Consider the following 22,438-nt stretch of genomic DNA (forward strand, 5'->3'; position numbering starts at 1 on the left):
AAGTTCGAAGATGGGCGATTTTGGGTCGACCCCTCCAGAGCTGGGGCCCCATAAGTGCTTTAACGTTTTCCAAAGATTTCTCTGGCCATTTAAAGGCTACACTTGTAAGTGATACATCACATGAAAGGTATTTACAATACCTATCCACAAAAAAAAAAGTTTATGGAAATTGGATGACCGACTCGTGAGTTAGACCCCTTGGTGTGAACTAGGTACAGGGCGGCAATCCGTTTTTGCTTGTAGGTAAGTCAAATTTGAACGGATTTAGATGGATTTTGATTTATTAGATAGGTATTGACCGTACCAATCAGGAAAAAAAAAAGTTTATGAAATTCGGTTTACCGGAGCGTGAGCTAGGTCTCTTGGAGTGAGCTTATATGTGGCTACTCGGCCGTACAGTGAAGGTGGTGTTTTTTGTTAATATCTCGAGTAAAATTTAACCGAATTTCATGATTTTTTTTTTGTTTGAAAGGTACTAACGAATGTTAAGCAGCCGTTGTACTTTCCACCTCCTAACAAAATGGCCGTCGGCCGCCATTTTGGATTTTTTTTAAATCAATATAAATAGGTGAAAATGATAATTCCAAAATCACTGATCAGTGGGAAGTGTAGTTTGTGTTACTTTTGAAAGGAACGTCGTACGGGGCTTCGTAATTGCGCTATGCGCAATTTTTAAGGCGTACACATTGCATAAGAATTTTACGACGTTTACGGGCGCAATAGGCTCACGGTAAGAGTAGGGCGACGGACGAAGTAGGGTCACGTGCGCAATAGATGTACGGGTTTGTACGGGGCTCAGTCGCAGCAAACGCTCCGACTGTTCTGACGGCTCGTTTTTCTTTGCTTGTTCATAGTTTTTAAAGGTTTTTGAACTTTTCCTGATCTTTTACGAGCATTTAATTATAAAAATGCAAAGAAAAGAAATTTTTGGGAATTAATTCCCAAAATTACCAAAAATTCCCAAAAATTCCCTAAATTCCTTAAATTCCCAAATATTCTCAAAAACGATTCTCAAATATTAGGCTCTGGTCCAAGCTCAATGCATCGTTGTTGTACATGGTCTTTGACGAGAGGAAAATTCCGTTTTCTTTTTTGTTCTTTATATTTATTTTGTAATATATTTTTCTGTTGTTTTTTTTTATACACAAAATTACTAATCATATTTGCAAACTAGCATTACAGTGAAAAGCTTACTGTTACAGGTGTTTTGGGGATGAAGGGGGGCGTTGGGGCGTATATTACGTCTACTAAACTATACATAAATAATTTTTTGTTTTGTTGTTTTGTTTTAAATATAATTGATGATTTATCTTTCATTATTTTCTAAATATGCTCCTCTCTCTCCATCTACTCCATCTAACTTTTCTCTCTGTATGTGTATGAATGAATGTATGTATGAGAGGGTGTTGTAATAAAAAAAGTTTCTCTTTTTGCATTTTAAGTTTTTAAATTGTTTTTGTTTAACTGATGCAATTATAATGCTCAAATGTCACACTCAATATACTTTGAAACTTCGTTTTCAATTTTTGTTTTATATAAAATTCGTGACATTTGTGTGTGAAGATCAAATCTTAATTTTTGTTCACTAAAAAATATTTTGTTTTGTTTTTGTTTTTAGTTATAATTTACTGTTAGATTAACATTTAATTAACATTTACAAATAATTTTAATTTTTTGTTTGTTTTAAATTTAAATTTAATTCTTGGTAACTGCGTTCTATTTTCAATAATTTTTTTTTTAATTTTCTTTTCTTTTCTTCTTTTAATTTAAAAAATCTAATTTTTCTTTTCTTCTTCTAAATATTTTCTTTATTTCCTTAAATTTATAATAAATTTTTATTCAAATAAAATTTTCTAAAAATTATTGTTCCAATGTTCTTTGTGTTTTCTTCTTCTTCTCCTTCTTTAGTTTTATTTCTTTTTTTAGTTTAAATTTTCTATTTTTTACGTCTCATTTCATTTGTTTGCTTAAGTATTAGGAATGTAAAAATTTGTAAAATTTTCTTTTTCTATTCTTTTAGCACTTAATAACACATCAACATAACCAGAAATAAATATATTGCAAATAGAATTGTAACAAGAATTTTATTTAAAATAATTTAAAAAAAAAATTGCGAAAAAACATTAAAGTTCAACAAAATCAAAGGAAAAATGGGGGCAATGGTTAACATGACCATCAACCGAAGTGCGAATTCAAAAAGAACTGCGGGAATGAACCAAGAAAATCACCTTTCGACCAATATTTTAATATTTTCGTAATTTATTACATTTCTTTCAACTTGAAGTGTAGTGTGAATCTAGTGGAGCTGAACGTGGAAGGTATTTTATTTGTATGTGGTGCTCCCATTTCACCAACAGAAATGTGTCGTCTTACTCACGAATTGTCCAGAAAATGGATAGTTTGGGGGGACATTTGTGAGACCTACCGAGTTGTTTCTATTTCCTAGTTTTAATCGAGTACTAGGACATATAAAATCGAAGAATTTCATTTCAAGCACTTTGGAAAGGTCTACATAAGGAGCTACAAAAAAAGAGATAATTCTAAACGAACATTTCTTCAAATTTCCTTTAAAAGTAGTCCGATTTCAATAAATTGTTGTTCTTTGGAATGAACTCGACGAAATTTACGATCAGTGAGGGAAATTATTGGCAAAAAAAGCCTAAAAAATGACAAATATGTCAAAAATATGTCCTAAAATTCCCCAGGTTCTAAAAAATTTCGTCTAAAAGATTCAGATTTTTGTGAATGAGGACCCGTTGGAAAGACCTCATCAGGAAATGTAGAAATGGATAGAAGCTTGAAGCGAAGCTAAATCAAATATATGACGAACTTGACATTATTTTGCGAGGAAAGCGTTACGAAAATTTCTGGAAATTAGTTCTAATGTGATGCATTTAGTGCAAGCAGGGACGTGCATAGCTTTCTTTAATTAAGTCAGTAAAAGTCTACATAAAACATTCTTCAAATACAGCTCCAGTGTAAGAATAGTCTTTGAGTACACCACACTCTTCTAGATGAAAGGGGAGCACCACCTCCAAATAGAATACCTTTAACGTTCAACTCCACTCCAGCACACTTCAAGTTGAAGTAATTATAATAAATTACGAAAATAATGGTTGAAAGGTTGATTTCTTGTTCCATTCCCGCAACTCACAGCAATTTGCTTGTGAAAAGTTCACCAATATTCGCCATACAAGATATTGGCGAAAAATAACAACAGCTCAAAGCTAGAATGAATTGATTACAACTTTCTAGTTTTCAGCCCGATTATCTTAGTCCTGATTTGAACAAATTGATTTCAAATTTTAAATACCGTAAAATTCTAGCTCTCTTCATCACGAAAATTCACCACCACTTTATATTGTGGAACTCTCAACACGATTATTCGATAATTTACCCCATTCCCATTTGGTTTGTGCCTTTGAGTTTTCATTTTTGGGCCATCGGCTCACTCAAAATTGACTTAACAATTTAGAAAATAGGAAAACGGTTGATATTCGCCTTTCATCGACTTTGTCCCCGTTGTAATTTGTTGCAGGCAAGCGAAAATAGAAACTGGAATTTTGTCTGCGACGTTTAAACAATTCAATTCGTGGAGAACAAATGCCAGTTTCAATTTCCGATTGACAGCAACAATTGCATCAACTGGAGATTGGAGAGGCTACGATGCGATATGCAATTCTTGTCTGTCAGTTTTGATCAGGGTTACAAGAATCCCCCGATAATGACACGAAAAGAACTCAAACCCGAGTCACACAAGACTCTTGGGGCAAGAGCTCAGGTGCTACCCGACCCGACAGGAAAGTACTTTGAAAATTAAAAGTTTTGTGGGGCCAAGGGAAAGGAGACGCGCTCTGGATCAAAAGACAGATCCTCGTAATTTTTAACAGGACTCGATTAGCCCACCAGACGATGTATGCGAAAAATTGAAACTTTCTTTCAGAAATCGAAATCGATTTCGCAACAACAATTTCTCTGTAATATCAACAGGTGTAGGCGATTACGCGAAGAAAATGCTACGAAAATTGAGGTTTCTTTTGGGTCTGGGTCTGTTATACCGAAAATCTGACGAGGGGAATGAGCTGAATTCGCAGAGCAGGCTGGTGTCACTTTTCATTAATTTAATTGTAAACGTTTCACAAGATAAAATGATTTCGAATCAACTTACGCTTTCCCTGATACCGGAAACAATTTACGGAAACCACGATGACGGTCGATTCATCTGGTTCATAGCATCGAACGACGACTTATGCATTCCCAAATAGCCCGACTGCGGATAAGCGGCCGGTGCACCATGGCTCAACAGACCCTGATTCAACATCAACCGTGCCGTTCGGAATTCCTCTTGCCGTTGAAAGTACTGCTGGTAAATTTGTGAATTCGGATCCAGTTGCGCATTCATAAACGGATATGTGGTGCGTGACGATGGATGCGACAGGAATTGATGATATGTGGACGACGGCGTTGGCGGTTGAACTAATTTATCGGCTGGCGTTTCGCCGGTACTGCGATGTGCCGATGGATGTGGTGGACCAGGCAAGTAGTACGGATTGCCAGTGCCACGAAACTCGTCCAAATAACCCGTTTGTTCGCCATACAATCCCAGTCCGGTCGGTGTTGGGCCGAAGTTGAATGCACTACCTGGCACCATATTCGCTGCAGCAGTTTTCAAAGCTAACGACGGATCGGTGGTCGGTGAACTTTTCATGGTTGATGGATTCGCCTTAAGACCGGCATACGATTGGAATCCTTGGCTTTGTTGCTGTTGATGGAGTTGCTGTTGCGGTTGTTGGAGGTGTTGCTGATGTTGCTGTTGTTGCGTGTGCTGTAGCATTTGGTTTTGAATCGTATCGGTAGGTGTCGGTGTGGCTGCTTTCTTCGACTTTTTCGTTCGTTTTGACACTTTCGGATCGATTGCACTTAACGGCTGATTGGGAATCGGATTCATGTAATGTTGTGGAGCTGATGGATTCACGACTGGAGCAGAGGCTGTGCCTGGTAAATTACTTGCAAGCGTTGCGTGCCGTTGATAATTCTGTTGAATTTGTTGATCGCGTGCCGTATTGTATGCCATGGTCATGCTGTTGTTCAACATTTGCTGAAGATTTGCCGACGTCTGTGGAATGTTTTTGCTGTACATGTGAGCTGGCGGAATATCTTTTTGATAGTAGCTAGGCGTCCCCTGCAAACCCAGCAGACTTTCGTCCATCATTCGCAACGAATTCGGATCCAATCCAGGCGATCCGTATGGCGACGACTTGTAGTTCGACAGATCAATGTTCGAATGAGGCGGCTGTCGATTCAGGTCGTACCGTTGTAGATTCGGAACGTTCAATTCGCATGGCTTCTGCTGTTGATTCGGTTCCGACACACGAGGATTTGGCACATTCAATTCACTAGCGGCGCTCTTAGGATGTTGCGACGATAGATTGGTAGCGTAGTTCATGGATGCAGGATGTTGTTGCTTCGATTGCTGCGAGTGATCTGATGGGGTTGTGTTTGCGTATTCACCTTTGGCAAGCATCTGTTGCGGATTGTACGCATTGTTGACCATATTTAGTGGCTTTGAAATGCCCATGTCATGTGGCATGGCTTTGTCGTGTCCGACCAACGGCTGTTGATAGCCCATATTGATCATGTCGAATAAGGCCTTTTGACTCTGTGAACTGGCCAGCGACGGACTAGCCGAATGTAATGTCGATGGTCGTGCGAAATTTCCATCAGCAGCGGAAGACGATGAAATTTTGGTGAGATCGTCGTTTTTCGGGCCGGCCGACGTTGGAAAACCTTTCGGGAAGCCCATTGTGGCCGCTCGATTAAACATTTCCAATGCCTTGCTGGTCGATATGTCCATGCCTTTGCCGAACCCGAGATTCTTCGAAAAGCCCAGCAAATGGTCGAACACTTGCTGTTGATGTTTGACGGCCTCACTGGCACCTTTAAGATCGGCATTCAGCGTGGGTTTCGGCGTTTCCAACGAACGAGCATCCGAAACGACTGTATTTAGTGGCTTATCAGCTGATTTTTTCGACTGTGGCAGATTCTGCTCGGGAAAGCCTAAATTGACCAGATCGCGTGGACTTTGATGCATGTGATTGTGACGATTCGATGGAGACGCCGACGATTCGTTTGGTTTCAAGACATTCATGTGTCGATTGTCATTCATCGAGTCCATGCCGGTCATGTTTGCGCCAGTTGGAATATTTCCGCCCGATTCATTGTTTGGCGAGTGCGCCGAGGATTGGTGAGCTGAATTGAATACGGCCTGTTTCGGAACGTTTGGATCTTCTGGTCGTAGCTGGTCCATTATCGAAGGAGGTGCATACGGATTGGCATACGTCGGTATGTGATATCCATGTACGCCAGATGGATGCTTATTTGTACTTGTCATGTGAGCCGGCATTGGTGGATACGAATGACTTAGCTGATCAGGCATTGGATTTGATATCTTTGGCGGATCCATTTGGTGATGATGTTGTTGTTGTTGTTGTTGTTGACCCATCGTGTTATTCCAATCGTGTTGCGGGTGATTTGGTTTCGGTTGTTGTTGCTGCTGCTGTTGTTGTTGTTGTGGTTGAGATTTCGGTGAATTCGGAAGTGTGTTGTACGGAGACATTGGTCCTTGAGCATACGGTGAATTTGGATCATGCTGAGAGTATGGAGATGATGGGTTCGAATGGTAGTTGGTACTTGGATGTTGATGCTGCGCCGTAGATGGTGGTTTCGGAATTGATGACGCCTGTTGCGTTTGTGAGAAGCCAGTTGATTGAACAAATAAATTCGGAGCAGCTGCTGTTTGTTGCTGAGGCTGTAGATGGTGTGACATTGCAATCGGAGAATTCGGTTGCTGGTACGGCGATGTTTGCTGTTGATAGGGAGAATTTGGTGGTGGAAATTGACTGTGCGGTGATGATTCGGATGGAGTTGCTTGTTGCTGTTGTTGTTGACCGGGTGCTTTGGCCGTTTGTTGCTGTTGTTGTTGTTGGTGGTACGGTGAATGAGGTTGTTGGTAGGGTGATGATTGCGGTTGATGATATGGTGACGCTTCGGGTTGTTGATACGGTGACTGTTGCTGATTCTGATATGGTGAATTGGGATTCGGACTCATCGACGAATTGTAGTCCGAGTCCTGAGATCGAGGCTGCTTGTATTGATCGTAATATGAAGGCGTTTTGTTCTTGTTGTTGAATCCTAACGTTGCCGTTTGCGTCGGCTCTGTGGGATTGTTATACGAACAGGCACCGCCATATGCTGCGGCAACGGACGCTGACGCAGATGAGTACAAATTCTGAGCATAATTGTACGGAGACGGTGGTTCACGTGGACTGCAACTCTTTTCAGGACTACTTTTCGTTGTCGTGTCCTGATAAAATCCAACTTTGATAGCCCCGTTCATTGGATACGGCGACGATGGCTTCGGCAACTCGTCTTTTGGTGAAGCCATAATCGGAGAAGCGCCTAATGGTGAAGGATACGTTGCACCGTAGGCCCCACCAATACGTTCATCGATACCCACTCGCGGACTGTCTGGATCTTGACTAAACGATGAGCGTTCAGAAACCGTACTGTTTGTGCTGGCTCTTCTGGTTCGTGGAGTCGGCAGCATAAATCCTGGTGGATGTTCACTCGGTGAACATGGCTGAAGATTTGCTTGTTCCATCAACGATTTACCATCGCCGCTCAGTTCAATGTTTTCGTTTGCATTGACCATCGAAGCTGCAGACGTTTGATCGTCTTCTTCCGACTTTTTCGTTTTCTTCGGTGCACCAAATGCCTTGAACCAAGCACTCAGATTAGGCGTTGCCGAAGGTTTTTCGGTTGACAAAGGCTTGGTGGGTAGTATCGGTGATTCCTTCTCCAGTGCATCGAATTTTTGCTTCTCCGCTTTGGCCAATTCCTTTTGCATTTCCGTGGACGTGATGATCTCTTCGATCTCCATGTCGTCCGATTCTCTGTCCTTTGACGTTTCGTCGATTGCACTGACGGAATTAGCAGCATTTTCATCGCTGAAATTATGCTGCTGCCCCAGACCGAAACCAGTTTCGTCCAAAACACTTCCAAGGCTCAATTTCGGTCCAGATTCAGTCGTTGGCTGGAGCAAAGAATTCTTAACTTCCTTCGGCTTAGCAGCACCAGTGCCCACAGGATTACTTTGGTCATCCGATTTGACATTGCTGCTAATCAAATTTCCTTTCGTTTTGCCGGGCTGCAATCGTTCAATGGTCCGATGCAAGTCTTTACGCTTTGGCATTGAAGTGAGCTTCTCCTTTAACGTTTTCCGTTTCGGCTCTTTCGGATCACGTTTATGCGAGCCGGGAGCTGGAGGAAGGCCTTGCAATTGAATCGTTTGACGAGGCGTGCTAGGTGGAACGGTTGGAGACGCTTGTGTCGGTTGCGGTGGTGTTGGCGCCGTAGGAGTAATGAAAACATTTGGCGTTTCTTTCAGCAAATTGAAATCGTTATTCGAATTGGATGCAACTGCAGCGGGAGCATTCGGAATACCATTACTTGATGAGGGCGTCGATGACGGTGGAGCGACCGTTGATTGAGATGAATTTTTGGATTGATCAGGTCGCCGAAATTCAGCTTCAAAGTCGTCCAGTAAATTGTACCGTGACGGAGAGTTGCTTGCCGAACCGAAGTCGGGAAAACGGGGCGTGTGCTCCAGCCATCGATTAATGTCTTTCAGCGTTTGTTCGGTTTCCATGTCTAGCGCTTCAACATTTGTTGATTTGAGATTCTTGGAAGCGGCCACTTTGTTCGTCGATTTCTTCTGTGATTTTGCTTTGGTTTGGGCGGGTTCCTTCGGCGGCTTTGTGTCGGACAGGGTGTCTTCAACGAAATTGTACTCGTCCGCTTTGTTTTTGGAATTTTTATCCGCTTTTGATTTGATCGGCTTATCAGCATTGGTGTCTCGCAGTCGCTCGAAAATTGATCGCTCGTCCCGTACCTCTTTCGGTGGTTTCGCGCCGAAAATCTCGTTCAGCAATACGGCTCTCTCCTTGCTGCTCTTATTCTTCGATTTGGCTTTCAGCTTCTCGATCGTTTCCTTCAGCTTTTGATTCTTCTCCAATGTGGTGTTGGACGTCTGATTCGATGCCGTTTTGTCTTTGATCTTTTCAGCTTCTTTGACAATTTGATTCCATTTCTCATCCACGTTACGACTGCGACGCTCTTTGATCAGATCGAATTTGTCCTTAATATCGGGAGTGATGGGTCGATCCAATCGTTTGTTGGTTTTCAACTTTGACGGCGATATCGACTCGTCTTCCACCGAATTAACTGAATGATTGGATGAGTAGTGGGATGCGGCCGGACTTACACTGCGTGAAAAGCTTCGGCTCGACATCGAAATCAGATCCTTGTCCCGAGTGATTGAGTTCGATTTTCCCGGTGTATCCGGAATGGAGGCACTTTTTGAATATTTCTTATGTAAATCGACTGTGAACACAGGCGTCACTGAACGCGAAGACGATCGATACCGATGATCATCTTCTATCACCGTTTCGTCCGGTTTCGCCTTAGCCGCACTTTTCGCTTTCGCCACCTTTTTGCTCTCCTTTTTCGACGCTTTCTCAGTTTTCCGCTTTGATTTAAAGTTTTGATTTTCCTTTTCCATTTTCTTCTTCTCTTTCAGCGTTTGTTTGTCTTTCTTCGATAGCTTCGCTGGCGGCGTCTCCTCCTTGTTCACTTTCGCGGAACTGGATTTTGATTTCTTCTTTATTGGATAGTCAATGACACCGCCATCCGAACCCATATCGGAGTTGAAATCATTCTCGTTCTCACTGTCATTGTCCGACAATGGCACTTTTGGTTTTTTGTCGACTTTCGTTGACTTTTTCGGAGGCACTGGCTTGTCCACTTTAGTTTTCTTTGTCTTTGTCAACGGTACGGCTTTGGTCGTTTCTTCCACTTCATCCTCACTCTCACTATGACTAGAATCGACTTTTTTGTGTTTGCTTTCCTTTTTATGCACAGCAACGGACGCATGCGAACTGGACTTTTTCTTCTTCTCCTCCGCCTTGAGTTTTGTAGGCTCCGTTTTGTTCAACTTTTTATTTTTGACTGCAACACCTTTTGCGGCTTTCTTCTCTTCCGTTTTTGGTGGCTTCACCTTGGCAACTTCTTCCGTTTTCGATGCCTTCGCCTTAGAAACTTCTTCAGTTTTTGATGGTTTCACCTTGGAAACCTCTTCCGCTTTTGATGGTTTCACCTTAGAAGCCTCTTCCGCTTTTGACGGTTTCACCTTGGAAACCACTTCCATTCTTTCATCGTCCGATTCGTCATTACTCGATGCCTCCACCTTCTTACTGTTTTTCTGTTTGGACTTCAGACCGGCTTTCTTGTGCTTACTTCCGAGCAGTTTCGATTTTTTCTCTGGTGTAACAGCAGTTACCTTTGCAGATTTCTTCGCTACTTTGGCTGGTGGTTCGTCCTCGTCATCCGATTCATCGGATTTTCCACTCTCGTCATCCGATGAATTTTCGTACTTCGAACTCTTCCCCAATTTCGGCTTTTTCTTCCTTCGTTTGTCTTTGTCCTTTTTCTTCCGCTTAACGCCACGCGTCGAATTCACGGTGTCTTTGTCCCTTGACTCGTCCCGGTTTGCCTTGGATGATTTCGTTGTTGTTCGATTTTTGTCGGCTTTGTCACCGGCCACCTTTTTGCCGCTCGTTGCATTCAATGTGTCCTTCAGTTTCTTACTGACCTCGTTCAGTAACACTTGCTTTGGCGTCATATTTTTAGCGTTGAAGTTTTTCTCGCGAAAAACGTTTGTCTTGAGATCGGGATATTCCAGGTTGATTTCCTCGTCGGAGGAGTTTTGTTCGAAGTACTTTTTCGTTGATTTCTCGAAAGCCAACTGCAAATTGTTTACCATTTCGGTGTATTCTGTTGGAGAAGCAAGAGAAACATTTTGTGAATCAATTCGCTCTAGACAGAAGACCAACGTTCAAGGAGGCAGAAAGTTTGTTTTCTCATAGAGATCGATGGTCTACAGACGATAGCGCAATCGAAGGAATTATTGGGACCCCCAGACCGGAATTTTTTTTTGACTTTAAAGGAACTTCAATCAGTGGATTGATTATTTAAATAGACACGATTGAAAGACTTGTCATAGAGGATGCCAAGTCAGTCGGCAGTTCCGAACTGGGAATTCTGGTGATTCCCTAAGGGCCTTTTGCGTTTTTAACGAATTTTACGGACTACCTGCCGATTTCCCCGAAGGGTCTTTTGGTAACCAGTACTCCACTGTCAGTCGGAGACCATTCAGAAAGGACGTCTACACGATTTTGGTCATTTTTTTGGCAGCCCTTCCCAGTGTAATCTAAGCAATGCCACTTACCATTATTTTGTCCATTGTACAACCGACAATTGTTAACGATTAACTTGAAATCGTTTCGAAAATCGTTGAACGTCTGATACTCGCCATTGTCCAGTTTTTCTTCCATTTTCAGCAGATCCATTGGCCTGTACGATAAATCAAATGAAGGAATTAGGCGCGAAATTCAAAATCATCATTCGCAATCGATTGTTCGGAGAAAATTGTTCCACAGCGTGCCCTCAACGACATTGAGTGTTCGTAACGGAAAACATTTCACGAAAACATCACACAAAAATCACCAAACAAACAAACGCAAAATGTTGAAAGGAATTCAGTCAAATAACTCGCAACCAAATTCGATATCTCGATTCGATTCTGAATTTTGTGCGCCCAAATTTATCAGTAGAGCTGATGGGAACAATTTTCGCTGCAAAAAAACCTTTGCCATTCCAATTACAACGCACCTTCGAATAATGGAATAATATCGTGGGGCAATATCCTCTTCCACTGGGTCCATAAATGGCCAGGCATCTTTGTGGTTCTTCACATATTCCAGCACCTTGTGCATGCCAATTTGTAGCACCTCTTCCGTTTCGGTGAAACTGAGAGTTGGAATCAATGTTGATGTGAAACTACTTCTTTATTTAAATTAGGCACATCACACGGGTGTCGATGTTATATGATTAGATCGGTTAGTATGTACAAACAGATTTTGGATGAGCGTGCGTGAGACGATGATTGTTTTAGTTTTGGTGCAAATTCAGTTGTGAGATGATTTATGGTTTTGTCCATTGATTGATCATTTACCATAGATTTACCAGGAATTGGTAGTAGATAGACATAAGGGAGAAGAATTAAATCGGGAGAGAAAAAAATAATTGTTAATTTCTCGTTTGCCATGTAAGTACTAAGTTTGTATCAACTAATTCCAGTCTACATTGCAACGCTAAGGGAGTAAGAACGATTCGCAAACAGTGTAGGGAGGCATATTAATTGGAGGATGGATCAAGCCTGACTTGGAACTTTTATTTCTTAAAAAAGTTTGTACTGCAGAGAGAGCAGGAACACAAAGCAGATGATTTCACATCGCCTTGATGTACAAGAAACGTTTTCTTCCGTTTTCCACAACTGCCGTATCTATGACAGAATTCATGGTGGATTTGTGCTAACACCGAGGGTAGACCGAGTGTATACCTCAGATTACTTCCGAAAGAAATCAGGACAAAGGAATTATTGTCGCGTTGAAATTTAAATACAAAATCGTTTGTAAGATAAAGATGGCGATGATGACATTCGAAGGAAAACATAATTTTGTCATGTGACAGTTGGGATTAAGAGTGATATCGCCAAATCTTCAGGTGATTGGGAAACAAGCGGTCTCCGATTTTAATGAGTGATAGCTCGTTGGATTCGTCTTTCAATTCTAGGAAACACGTGTCTTTCACTTTTTCTTAAAAAATTTGATTTTTGTGAAAAGCGCTCAAACGTGAAGACATGTCAGAGGGTACCGAAAACCGTTTTTCGGCAATAACTCAAGAAAAAATTATTTTAAATTGTTGTAATGTTGTACGATTGTCGGCCTTGAAAAGACCTACAGGTGGAGTATACGCACCGCTTGGTGCTAGTTGATCCACTAGAGTTATGACTAGAAATATAGTGAATGTTCGGAGAGTCCGCCTTCTCTGCAGCTTCGACGTTCCGCGGAACTGAGTATGGGGTGTTGTAGCTGGCTTCACCCACTATCGTTGCACATAAATGAACCCAGTACTTTTGGGCTGCAAGCCTACAGAAGTTTTGGAAAAAAGTTGGTGCCAAATTGTAGATTTTTTCCTTCTTTCTGAGGGCCCAACTGCCAGAACAGCGTCTCGAACGGTTCTACGTGAGTAATTTTGTATCGTCTACTATTCCCTTAACGTATACGTTTCACTTTGACTCGAATATAGGTCGTTACAACATATCCAGTGTTAGTAATTCGTGTGAAAAATTATTAAATTTTTCTCGCAGGATTTTAGTCGAATAAAGTGTTAGCGTATAGCAAATGACCTCAGGACTCCGGAACAGTAATTAGTTTTTCAATTGGACCAATATTTGCTACGTGACAGGAGTTTGGAAAAACGATACGATCAAGTGGGAGCAAACGGTATTTTCCAAACTCCTGTCACGTAGCAAATATTGGTCCAATTGAAAAACTAATTACTGTTCCGAAGTCCTGAGGTCATTTGCTATACGCTAACACTTTATTTGACTAAAATCCTGCGAGAAAAATTTAATAATTTTTCACACGAATTACTAACACTGGATATGTTGTAACGACCTATGTTCGAGTCAAAGCGAAGCGTATACGGTAAAGGAATAGTATACGATACAAAAATACTCACGTAGAACCGTTCCAGACGCAGTTGGGCCCTCAGAAAGAAGGAAACAATCTACATTTTGGCACCAACTTTTTTTTCCAAGACTTCTGTAGGCTTGCAGCCCAAAAGTACTGGATTCATTTATATTTGCAACGATAGTGGGTGAGGCCAGCTACAACACCCCATACTCAGTTCCGTGGAACATCGAAGCTGCAGAGAAGGCGGACTCTCCGAACATTCACTATATTTCTAGTCATCAACTAGCACCAAGCGGTGCGTATACTCTACCTGTAGGTCATTTCAAGGCCGACAATCGTACAACATTACAACAATTTAAAATCATTTTTTCTTGAGTCATTGTCGAAAAACTGTTTTCGGTACCCTCTGACATGTCTTCACTTTTGAGCGCTTTTCACAGAAAACAATTTTTTTTAAGAAAAAGTGAAAGACACATGTTTCTTAGAATTGAAAGACGAATCCAACGAGCTATCACTCATCAAAATCGGAGACCGCTTGTTTCCAAAGTTAAAAAAATCACCTGAAGATTTGGCGATATCACTCTTAATAGTCGGTCTCTAACATCTGTTTCTCTAATAGAATTTAAAAGAAATAAACGATTTTCTGTCTACTTAAAATATTTTTTTTTTGTTTGACGTTTTAAACGTCACTTTGACAGAAGGAAAGGACAGAGTCTTTGATCTCAACTGGCACACATCAAATGTAATGATCACTAGCCGATCACGGCAATTTCTCACTCCGAGACACAATTTCAATTGAAGAGTCAAAATTGAACTTCGCAGCGATTAGAATTCAAAATTTTAGATTTCGTGGGAATTTAATTCAGATTTTAGTTGACTTGGACAGCGTTAAATGCTGCTAGGACTCGGAAATTTTATAATCTCATTGAAGTGACTAAAGATTTATGATCTACAATAGTCACTACGAACTTACATGCCCGTACATATTTTACACGCATTCGTTAACTCTTCAGAAACGACTAATCATCTGTTATCCGCAAGAGCGATAAACATAAGTGAAGACCTAACCTACTGTCAATGTATGGTCTTATAGTGAAATATTATGTTCAAACGAATGAAGTAATAGATTTTGTGTCACATCTTAGGATGTACAATGAACAAATGAAGTAACTGATTTAGTTGTTGTATTGTGAAACGCTTGCCGTTTCTAAAATGTTAAATTTCTAATTGTTAAGTTAGTATTCCTGACGCTAAAAATGACCGATTAGTTACATAGAAACCACATGATGATCCCATCACCGACTTCTACCCAAAAACTACTTACACATCGGATGTTTTGGCTTTCTTTTTCCGTGGTGCTTGTGCCGGCGGCGTTTCATTACGACTACTTGGATTTGTGTCACTCGTTCGGCTGCTAGCATCACCAGCATTACCATCACTACCGCCACTCGTAGCACTCTCCGTTCTGCCTCCGCTCTCGAACGGCGGAATGAAAATGTTTCCCGTCAACGATGATAGCGAATTATTTGTCTGTCTCCCGGGCAATTTAGCGTTTGTATTATTTGTTGGTGGCATTGTGTTCGGTATTGATTCGTCGTCCGTATCACTGCTGTCCGTTGACAGTGTTATGTTGTTGATATTTTCTTTGTCGTGGTTTTTGTTGGAAATAAATTTCTGTAATAGCCGTTTGACGTTGTGTACGTCTTCGTTTGACTGAAATAAAAGATCGGATGAGTGGGCGGTTGGAGATGAACTGGCATGGGTCGAGATTATACTTTGAATGGAACTTGATCGTGATCTGGAAAAGATTTTGTTTTTAGTCAGAGATGAGTTGTGTGTTAGTTAAATTGTGGTTGTGATTGATACTAAGGGAAATGATGAGCTGCGGGGAATTTATTTCCTTAGGCAGACAAAACAAAAAATTTTTAACTGATTCTACGTCAAATGCTCATTGCGACAGTTAATGAAGCTAAGAATGAAATCTGTGGAAAGTCCACAAATCGATCGGCGCTCACCGACTTCTTGGAAGACATTAATTTAACAGAAACATTACGTTGTAGGTGCCAAGCTATTGTCAGGCAATCTATTGTTGAAAAGATTTCGGAAAACGTCAGATTCGACTGAAATTGAAATCTTGATCTCCCGCGATCCTCAGTTTCACGAAACATGTTTTGAATCGAGATCGGACGCATTTTCCGGTCGACTTTTTTATATGTGCCCAGAAAGGTATTCGACCCTAGAAGCCAAAACCACTTTCAAAAAAATTCGTCGAAGCTTGTGTGGCTGGTTGGTGACGATCAATATGGAGGTACACGAAACGTACAATAGGGCGTATCGAATTTTGAGAATTTTAAGGACCGCGATAGCCTGTGTGCGGAAAACGTAGATCATTGAAAACTAAGTCCAGGCATATGGTTGATGGATCCGAAGGTGCCCGGGAAGAAGTCCACCCGGACGACTTTAACTTTCAAATGGTCATAACTCGGAAAGTTAAGAGTATTTCTGAAAACAATGTTCTAGCAGGATGTAGAGCGTTAAAAACTCTACAAAACTGCAAAAGAAACCGATGGTCCAAAATGTGTGTCTGTCGAGGTTTTCTAACATCGAAAGTTCGACATTTTCGTTTTTGACTTTTATTTCCTGAGAGACAAATTATTAAGTTTAGCTTTTGGCATGAGGTTGTAGAGAAGGTCGAGTACTACCAGTACACTAGACATTGTCCCGGTCGACGATCCATCCGAAACCACTTTTTCAACATTTTTGAATGGACTCTTTAAGTGTACCCACGTCGCCCACGAAGCCAGTGCAGACACTGTAACCGGTGTTGCTGAGTCGAGGTAACCTTGGCCAGTAAGTGCACATAATATTCCATAACAGTAGCTGAACTCTTTTACAAAATATTTGGGATCTCGATGTAGCACATTATATTGACACGGTATACCACGAAGTTCAACCTTTTGTAAAAATATCGAAAATATCGATTTTGTAGTACACTTACTGGCCAAGGTTACCTCGACTCAGCAAGACCGGTTACATTGTCTGCAATGGCTTCGTGGGCGACGTGGGTACACTTAAAAAGTCCATTCAAAAATGTTGAAAAAGTGGTTTCGGATGGATCGCCGACCGGGACAATGCCTAGTGTACTGGTAGTACTCGACCTCCTCTACAACCTAATGCCAAAATCTAAAGTTAATAATTTGTCTCTCAGGAAATAAAAGTCAAAAACCAAAATGTCGAACTTTCGATGTTAGAAAACCTCGACAGACACACCTTTTGGACCATCTTTGGCAGTTTTGTAGAGTTATTAACGCTCTACATCCTGCTAGAACATTGTTTTCAAAAATACTCTTAACTTTCCGAGTTATGACCATTTGAAAGTTAAAGTCGTCCGGTGGGACTTCTTCCCGGGCACCTTCGGATCCATCAACCATATGCCTGGACTTAGTTTTCAATGATCTACGTTTTCCGCACACAGGCTATCGCGGCCCTTAAAATTCTAAAAATTCGATACGCCCTAACGTACAAGGTCGTCTTTAGAAAGGTAATTGTATGATGTTTCAGGACAGACAGAGTCTTATGGGGGTTTAGAAGCATCTGCGATGAAACATGAACAGTTAAACATGCCCTGAAACAACACAAAATGAACATTCTAGAGACACCTCACACGACCTTCTACGGCTTGTGTACCTCGGGAAATTGCTATAAGAAAAGTGTAAGTTTTCAGTCATTTTTCGGTTGAAAACGACAACTGCACATGTCTCAGTGTGGATGAATTTTAACACAATTTACCCCGGAAGTACTTGCAACTGCAATTATCTTTCTAAAGACACCCCACACGACCCTGTATGGCATCAACTAAACATTGTTTCAGCCGTGGTCTTTCGAACGGCTTTAATATGTGGTCGATGACCCCTAACAACATTTTCGTCAACGAGCAATTTGACATTTAGATCAGATAAAGTTCGGCAGTCCTTAAATGGTGTCATGCACTCAATTTTGGGAAGAAAGTAGACGAAAGTCCGTGAGAGACTTTGGGCGTGACATTTTGGAAATTTTGAAATGAAATCTGGAGGACTAGTGATTTCCGCCCAGAGTTATCATACTTCATGGACGCCATTTACAGGATTGCCGCTCTCTAACAATAACAACTAAACAACAATTAAGGCGAGACATAGAAACCATGCAAAATACATACTTGTTGTTTCAATAAAAACTTAAGCGCATTCAGAACTGAATCATAACAAAAGTTGCCTCGGGTTGCTAAGCTTTAATTGCACAAGACTAACCGTCGACGAGCTCGATCTGCCCGACTTTCTCGATTGTCTTTTACGCTGAACGAGTCTAGTTCAGCTGAAACTTTTTTCCGTCTCTCTTGTCGTCGCTTCTTTGTTTCTTCGAAATGTCTTTTGTGTTCCAATTGTTCCTGATATTTTTTCTCACGTTCCGCTTCGGCTAGTCGGGCCAAAGCTTCCGTTCGAAGTCTGATCAACCTGGAAACGATATTGACATAATTTTGCGTGTTACACATGCGCTGAATGCGATGCCGACAACCATTCCACACACTTACTTTTGTCGTCGATTGCGTTCCTTCTTCTGAAACAGCAGCGGAAGTTTGGGTAAAAAATCTGTCTCTAATATTTGACGCAAGGCACGTTCGTTTTCACGTCGATTGTTTAAGGTGTTTGTGAATCGATTCCAGTCGTCCTCAGTGAAACAAATCACTTGCCATATCGATGTGTTTCCGGTACCGTTTGCCGATTTCACCGTATCTTCGCGGTACAATCTCGTTCCGTGGAAGTACCAGTACGTTGAATTGTTCGAATCGCGACCCAACGGATCGATACGTAGACTATCCGGCTCCAAACAATTGTATATGGGACCAACGTCCGCCGAATCCAAGCGAATGTCGCAGAGTAAATGTAAATTTAAAATCTTCGAACGTAACGGAAGCGAATAAAAGTCTATGTCTTCGTCGAATGTATTCTCAAGCTTATATTCCTGTGGATGGGAATTGAAATGAATGTTATCGCAGCCGGACCGAACGATATCTGATCCAAGTTCTTACATTACACTTTTTCCGAAGGATGCGCCTCAAAAACATCTGATAGTTACTGGTCGTTATTCCTTGCAATCGTACCAGGTCACATCCTTTCAACAGTGCAACAATCAAATCTGTTAGTAATGGCACGTCGCCAGTAGTTCCGTCTGCGAGTAGTGCTTCCTCTAAATCCTGTTGGTCAACAACGAATTTACGAAATTGGAACGGAACTGGTGAATAGATTGCAACAAACCTCAATATCAAATTCAGGCAGTTTAAACGGAGATCTAAACAATGAGCAAAAATGAGCTATGTAAGGAATCTCCCACCATGATTGTATGTCGAGAAAATTCATTGGTCAGAGTCACTGGAAAAGAAAGAAAAGAAAAAAAAATTAATTAATTGGAATTCGATCCGATGAATAAAAGCTGGCAGAGAGAGAGAGAGAGATAGAGAGAGAGAGTGGACGCAATTCGAACATTTAGAATAATAACTTAAAAATGTGTTTAGTTATACGAAATGGCTTGTTCCTGATATCTGGGAACTGTCACAACCTCCACTGCCATGGAAACAGTCGATTCTCAAACCAACTTTCGAAACACAGAAGCTGAAAGATTTCATACAGAACTACAGTTTGAGGTTTTTAGCCCCGTACGAAGTACGAAGGGGCTTATAGGATTACGATGCCGTGTGTAATTGATGGAATTCGAAGCAGACGGTAAGGGCAAAGTGTTTGCCTATGTTCATAGATGACGAATCCGCAATAAAAATTTGGGCCGTCTGTCCGTCTGTCTGTCACGTCGATATCTTGAGTAAATCAAATCCGATTTCAAAAATTTTGTTTTTCCCTGAAAGATAGTCAAAAGAGTGAGGCTAAGTTCGAAGATGGGCATATTCGGCTCGGCCCTTCGTGAGTTAGGGCCACCTAAGTGATTTAAGGTCTTTTGGTGATATTTATGGCAAAATAAACGATGGAAATGTAAATGACATGCCAAATGATAGGTATTGTCAATACCAATCCAGGAAAAAAAAGTTTTTTAAAATCGGGTGAGTGGACCGTGAGTTAGGGCCCTAGAAGTGAAAAGCTACTAGGGCCCTATGTGTATTTTACATAGAACTCAAGTAAATTTCATTCGTTTTTCGTAATTTTTGTGTCATTTGGAAGGTAATCAAAGGCCGAATAGAATGTTGTTGAAAAAAAAATAAATTTGGGTCCTCGGACTAAGGCCGCTACTAGGGCCCTATGCGTATTTTACATATAACTCGAGCAAATTTAATCCGTTTTTCGTAATTTTTGTTTCATTTGGAAGGTAATCAAAGGCCGAATAGAATGTTGTTGAAAAAAAAAAATTTGGTTCTTGGACTAAGGCCGCTACTAGGGCCCTATGTGTATTTTACATATAACTCGAGCAAATTTAATCCGTTTTTCGTAATTTTTGTTTCATTTGGAAGGTAATCAAAGGCCGAATAGAATGTAGTTGAAAAAAAATAAATAAATTTGGATCCTCGGACTGAGGCCGATACTAGGGCCCTATGTGTATTTATACTCAACAAAAAAAATTTTTTTAGGGCGATTTGAAATTTTTGTTTTATTTGAAAGGAACGTCGTACGGGGCTTCGTAATTGCGCTATGCGCAATTTCTAAGATGTACACATTACATAATAATTTTACTTTAACTACTTTAACCGGCGCATAGGCTTACGGTCAAAGTAGGGTGACAGACGCACTAGGGTCACGTACGCAATAGATATACGGGTTTGTACGGGGCTCAGTCGCAGCAAACGCTCCGACTGTTCTGATGGCTCGTTTAGAGCTTTAAAAGCCCCCGATGTTCCCAGTCAATTAACTCCTTCAACTTCTGACTATCCGAATCTTGAACTTGAACTACCTTTGATGGACGTGTCGAGACAAAAACTTGTTTAGTTTGTGAAGATTTCGTGATACAACTAATTACAAGCGATATAAATGGGTTCAGTTCGCTGAAAACCAAAAGTAGAGAAAAGATGTTCAACGTTCACTTAGCTCAGTAGCTACATTTCCACCCTTTTGAATTTTAAGTAGTCGCCAACAAATGTCTTCCAGGATTGATAAAGCCTTATCAGGCCATCGTTTTCTAAATTGATTTTGGCATCGAATTTAATTGTGAAATCATACATTCACTTAATAATGACGAGTCAAGACCAGAGAATTACTACTTATGTCAGCAATGTTCCTTTTTCGTTTGTTACTTACGTTTTTGATGTGAATAATAAATAAATTTAACAAAGTCTAGCTAGAATAGGGAACGTTTATTAGAATGGAAGTTAATTGATACGTGCGTTTCTGCACAATTTCCTCATACTGGGCTCGCGTACAGCAAGATACTTCCAATCATAGACTAATATACGGGAAATTTGTTGGTTAGATTAAGTCGATACTGTACAAGATACAAATGAACTTGGACAATTCGTTAGCCGAGAGACTTGTGTGCCTTTCGAAGTTATGTAATTTTTCGAGTGTTACATCCAAGTATGATTATGAAGCCGCTGCAGTAGGTTGGAAGACTGGGAGGCTTCAAAAATAAAAACAGGAACTCAGATCTTTGATCCTTAGTTCCCCTCCCCCGGCTTTGCTTCTTTCATCAGGAAAATTTCCCTTCCCAATTTTCAATAGAAAGTCACTAAGGCCCTAAGTCATTAAGTCACTAAGAAATGCCAGATCCTCATCTCGTTGCATATTTTGTGAGCTTCAGAAATACATTGCAGTATGGGTAACACATTAACTATTTACAAAACGATGAGAAGTAGGAAAAGTCACTTAATTTTTATAATCAATTGAACAGTTTTATGAAGTTTCGATCTAGTTTATTTAACACTCTAGTTGATACTAGCGATTCGTGCCTAATTCGAATTTTTGGTTTATTTTGCACTAATGCGATACGCCGACAGATGACCGTCGGCGGCGGTGGCGGCGTGACCCTTTTTTCGTCGGCGGCGGCGAGGCATCGGCGTGAAGCTTTTTTCGGCGGCGCACACGTCTAGTCACCATTAGAAAATTTTTGTAAATTTTTTTCTCTCGAAAATTTCATGTTCATTTCAAATATTTTGGAAATCGATTAGAAAACGATAAATTTTTTAGACAATCGAATCGAGAAATTTTGTTTAGTTTCCATTGGGAAAATAGATTCAAAACCACTAAATTTGAATCAGGAACAGCCTGGAGAGCCGCCAAATTTCAGCCGCCGATAAACGGCGGCTAGGCCCAAAACGACCCGCCGCCGCCGCCGGAGATTTTGGTCGGCTAATTGCAGCTAGCCGCCGTAAGCCGCCGCCAGAGGTTTAGGTCGGCTAACTCGGCGGCTGGTGCATAATTTATCCAAAAAAGATGACACAAACCAACAAAATTAAATTCATTTTCTGGGACAGTACCGTCACTTGAGAATGTACCCCTACTTTTAATGTCCCTTGCTATGTCTATCTTTAAGATATTTTCTACTTTGATTTTCGTAAGTTTTTTATTTTTTCTTCAAAACAACATTCCAAGAAAAATTGAGAAATTTAAGAAAATTTTCAAGATTTTGTAGAAAATATTGTCGATGGACATGGTCTTTTGTTTGTGAAAATCCCAAATTTAATGAAAATCGTAAAAATTCGTAAAAATTGCGAAAATTCGATTCGTAAATTGAAATTTCATGAAAAGCGCAAAAATTCGTTAAAAGCGCGAAAACTTGTGAACAGAGCGAAAATTCGTAAAAAATCGCAGAAA

The 22,438-nt window shown here is 40.7% G+C and overlaps 1 protein-coding gene across 23 annotated transcripts in view; it reads right to left on the bottom strand.

Moving 5' to 3' along the window:
• Positions 1–1,900: 1,900 nt before the first annotated feature.
• The window catches only part of LOC119083644, a 34,826-nt gene continuing 14,288 nt past the window's right edge, over positions 1,901–22,438 (bottom strand). For 4 of the 23 annotated variants that reach the window (XM_037193391.1, XM_037193390.1, XM_037193393.1 and 1 more), the window contains 8 exons: positions 18,947–19,060; positions 18,721–18,885; positions 18,223–18,653; positions 17,942–18,145; positions 14,980–15,453; positions 11,788–11,961; positions 11,345–11,469; positions 1,901–10,890 (listed from right to left, as the gene is read on the bottom strand). In XM_037193391.1, the coding sequence (XP_037049286.1) occupies positions 4,193–10,890; positions 11,345–11,469; positions 11,788–11,961; positions 14,980–15,453; positions 17,942–18,145; positions 18,223–18,653; positions 18,721–18,885; positions 18,947–19,048 (8,373 nt within the window). In that variant the 5' untranslated portion in view covers positions 19,049–19,060 and the 3' untranslated portion in view covers positions 1,901–4,192. Of the gene's footprint in view, positions 10,891–11,344; positions 11,470–11,787; positions 11,962–14,979; positions 15,454–17,850; positions 18,146–18,222; positions 18,654–18,720; positions 18,886–18,946; positions 19,061–22,438 lie in introns of those variants that run through there. The other 19 variants (XM_037193409.1, XM_037193408.1, XM_037193411.1 and 16 more) reach the window with 14 other exon arrangements.

The sequence above is a fragment of the Bradysia coprophila genome, unplaced genomic scaffold (genome assembly GCF_014529535.1).
Source record: "Bradysia coprophila strain Holo2 unplaced genomic scaffold, BU_Bcop_v1 contig_70, whole genome shotgun sequence".
In the NCBI taxonomy this organism is placed as follows: Eukaryota; Metazoa; Arthropoda; class Insecta; order Diptera; family Sciaridae; genus Bradysia; species Bradysia coprophila.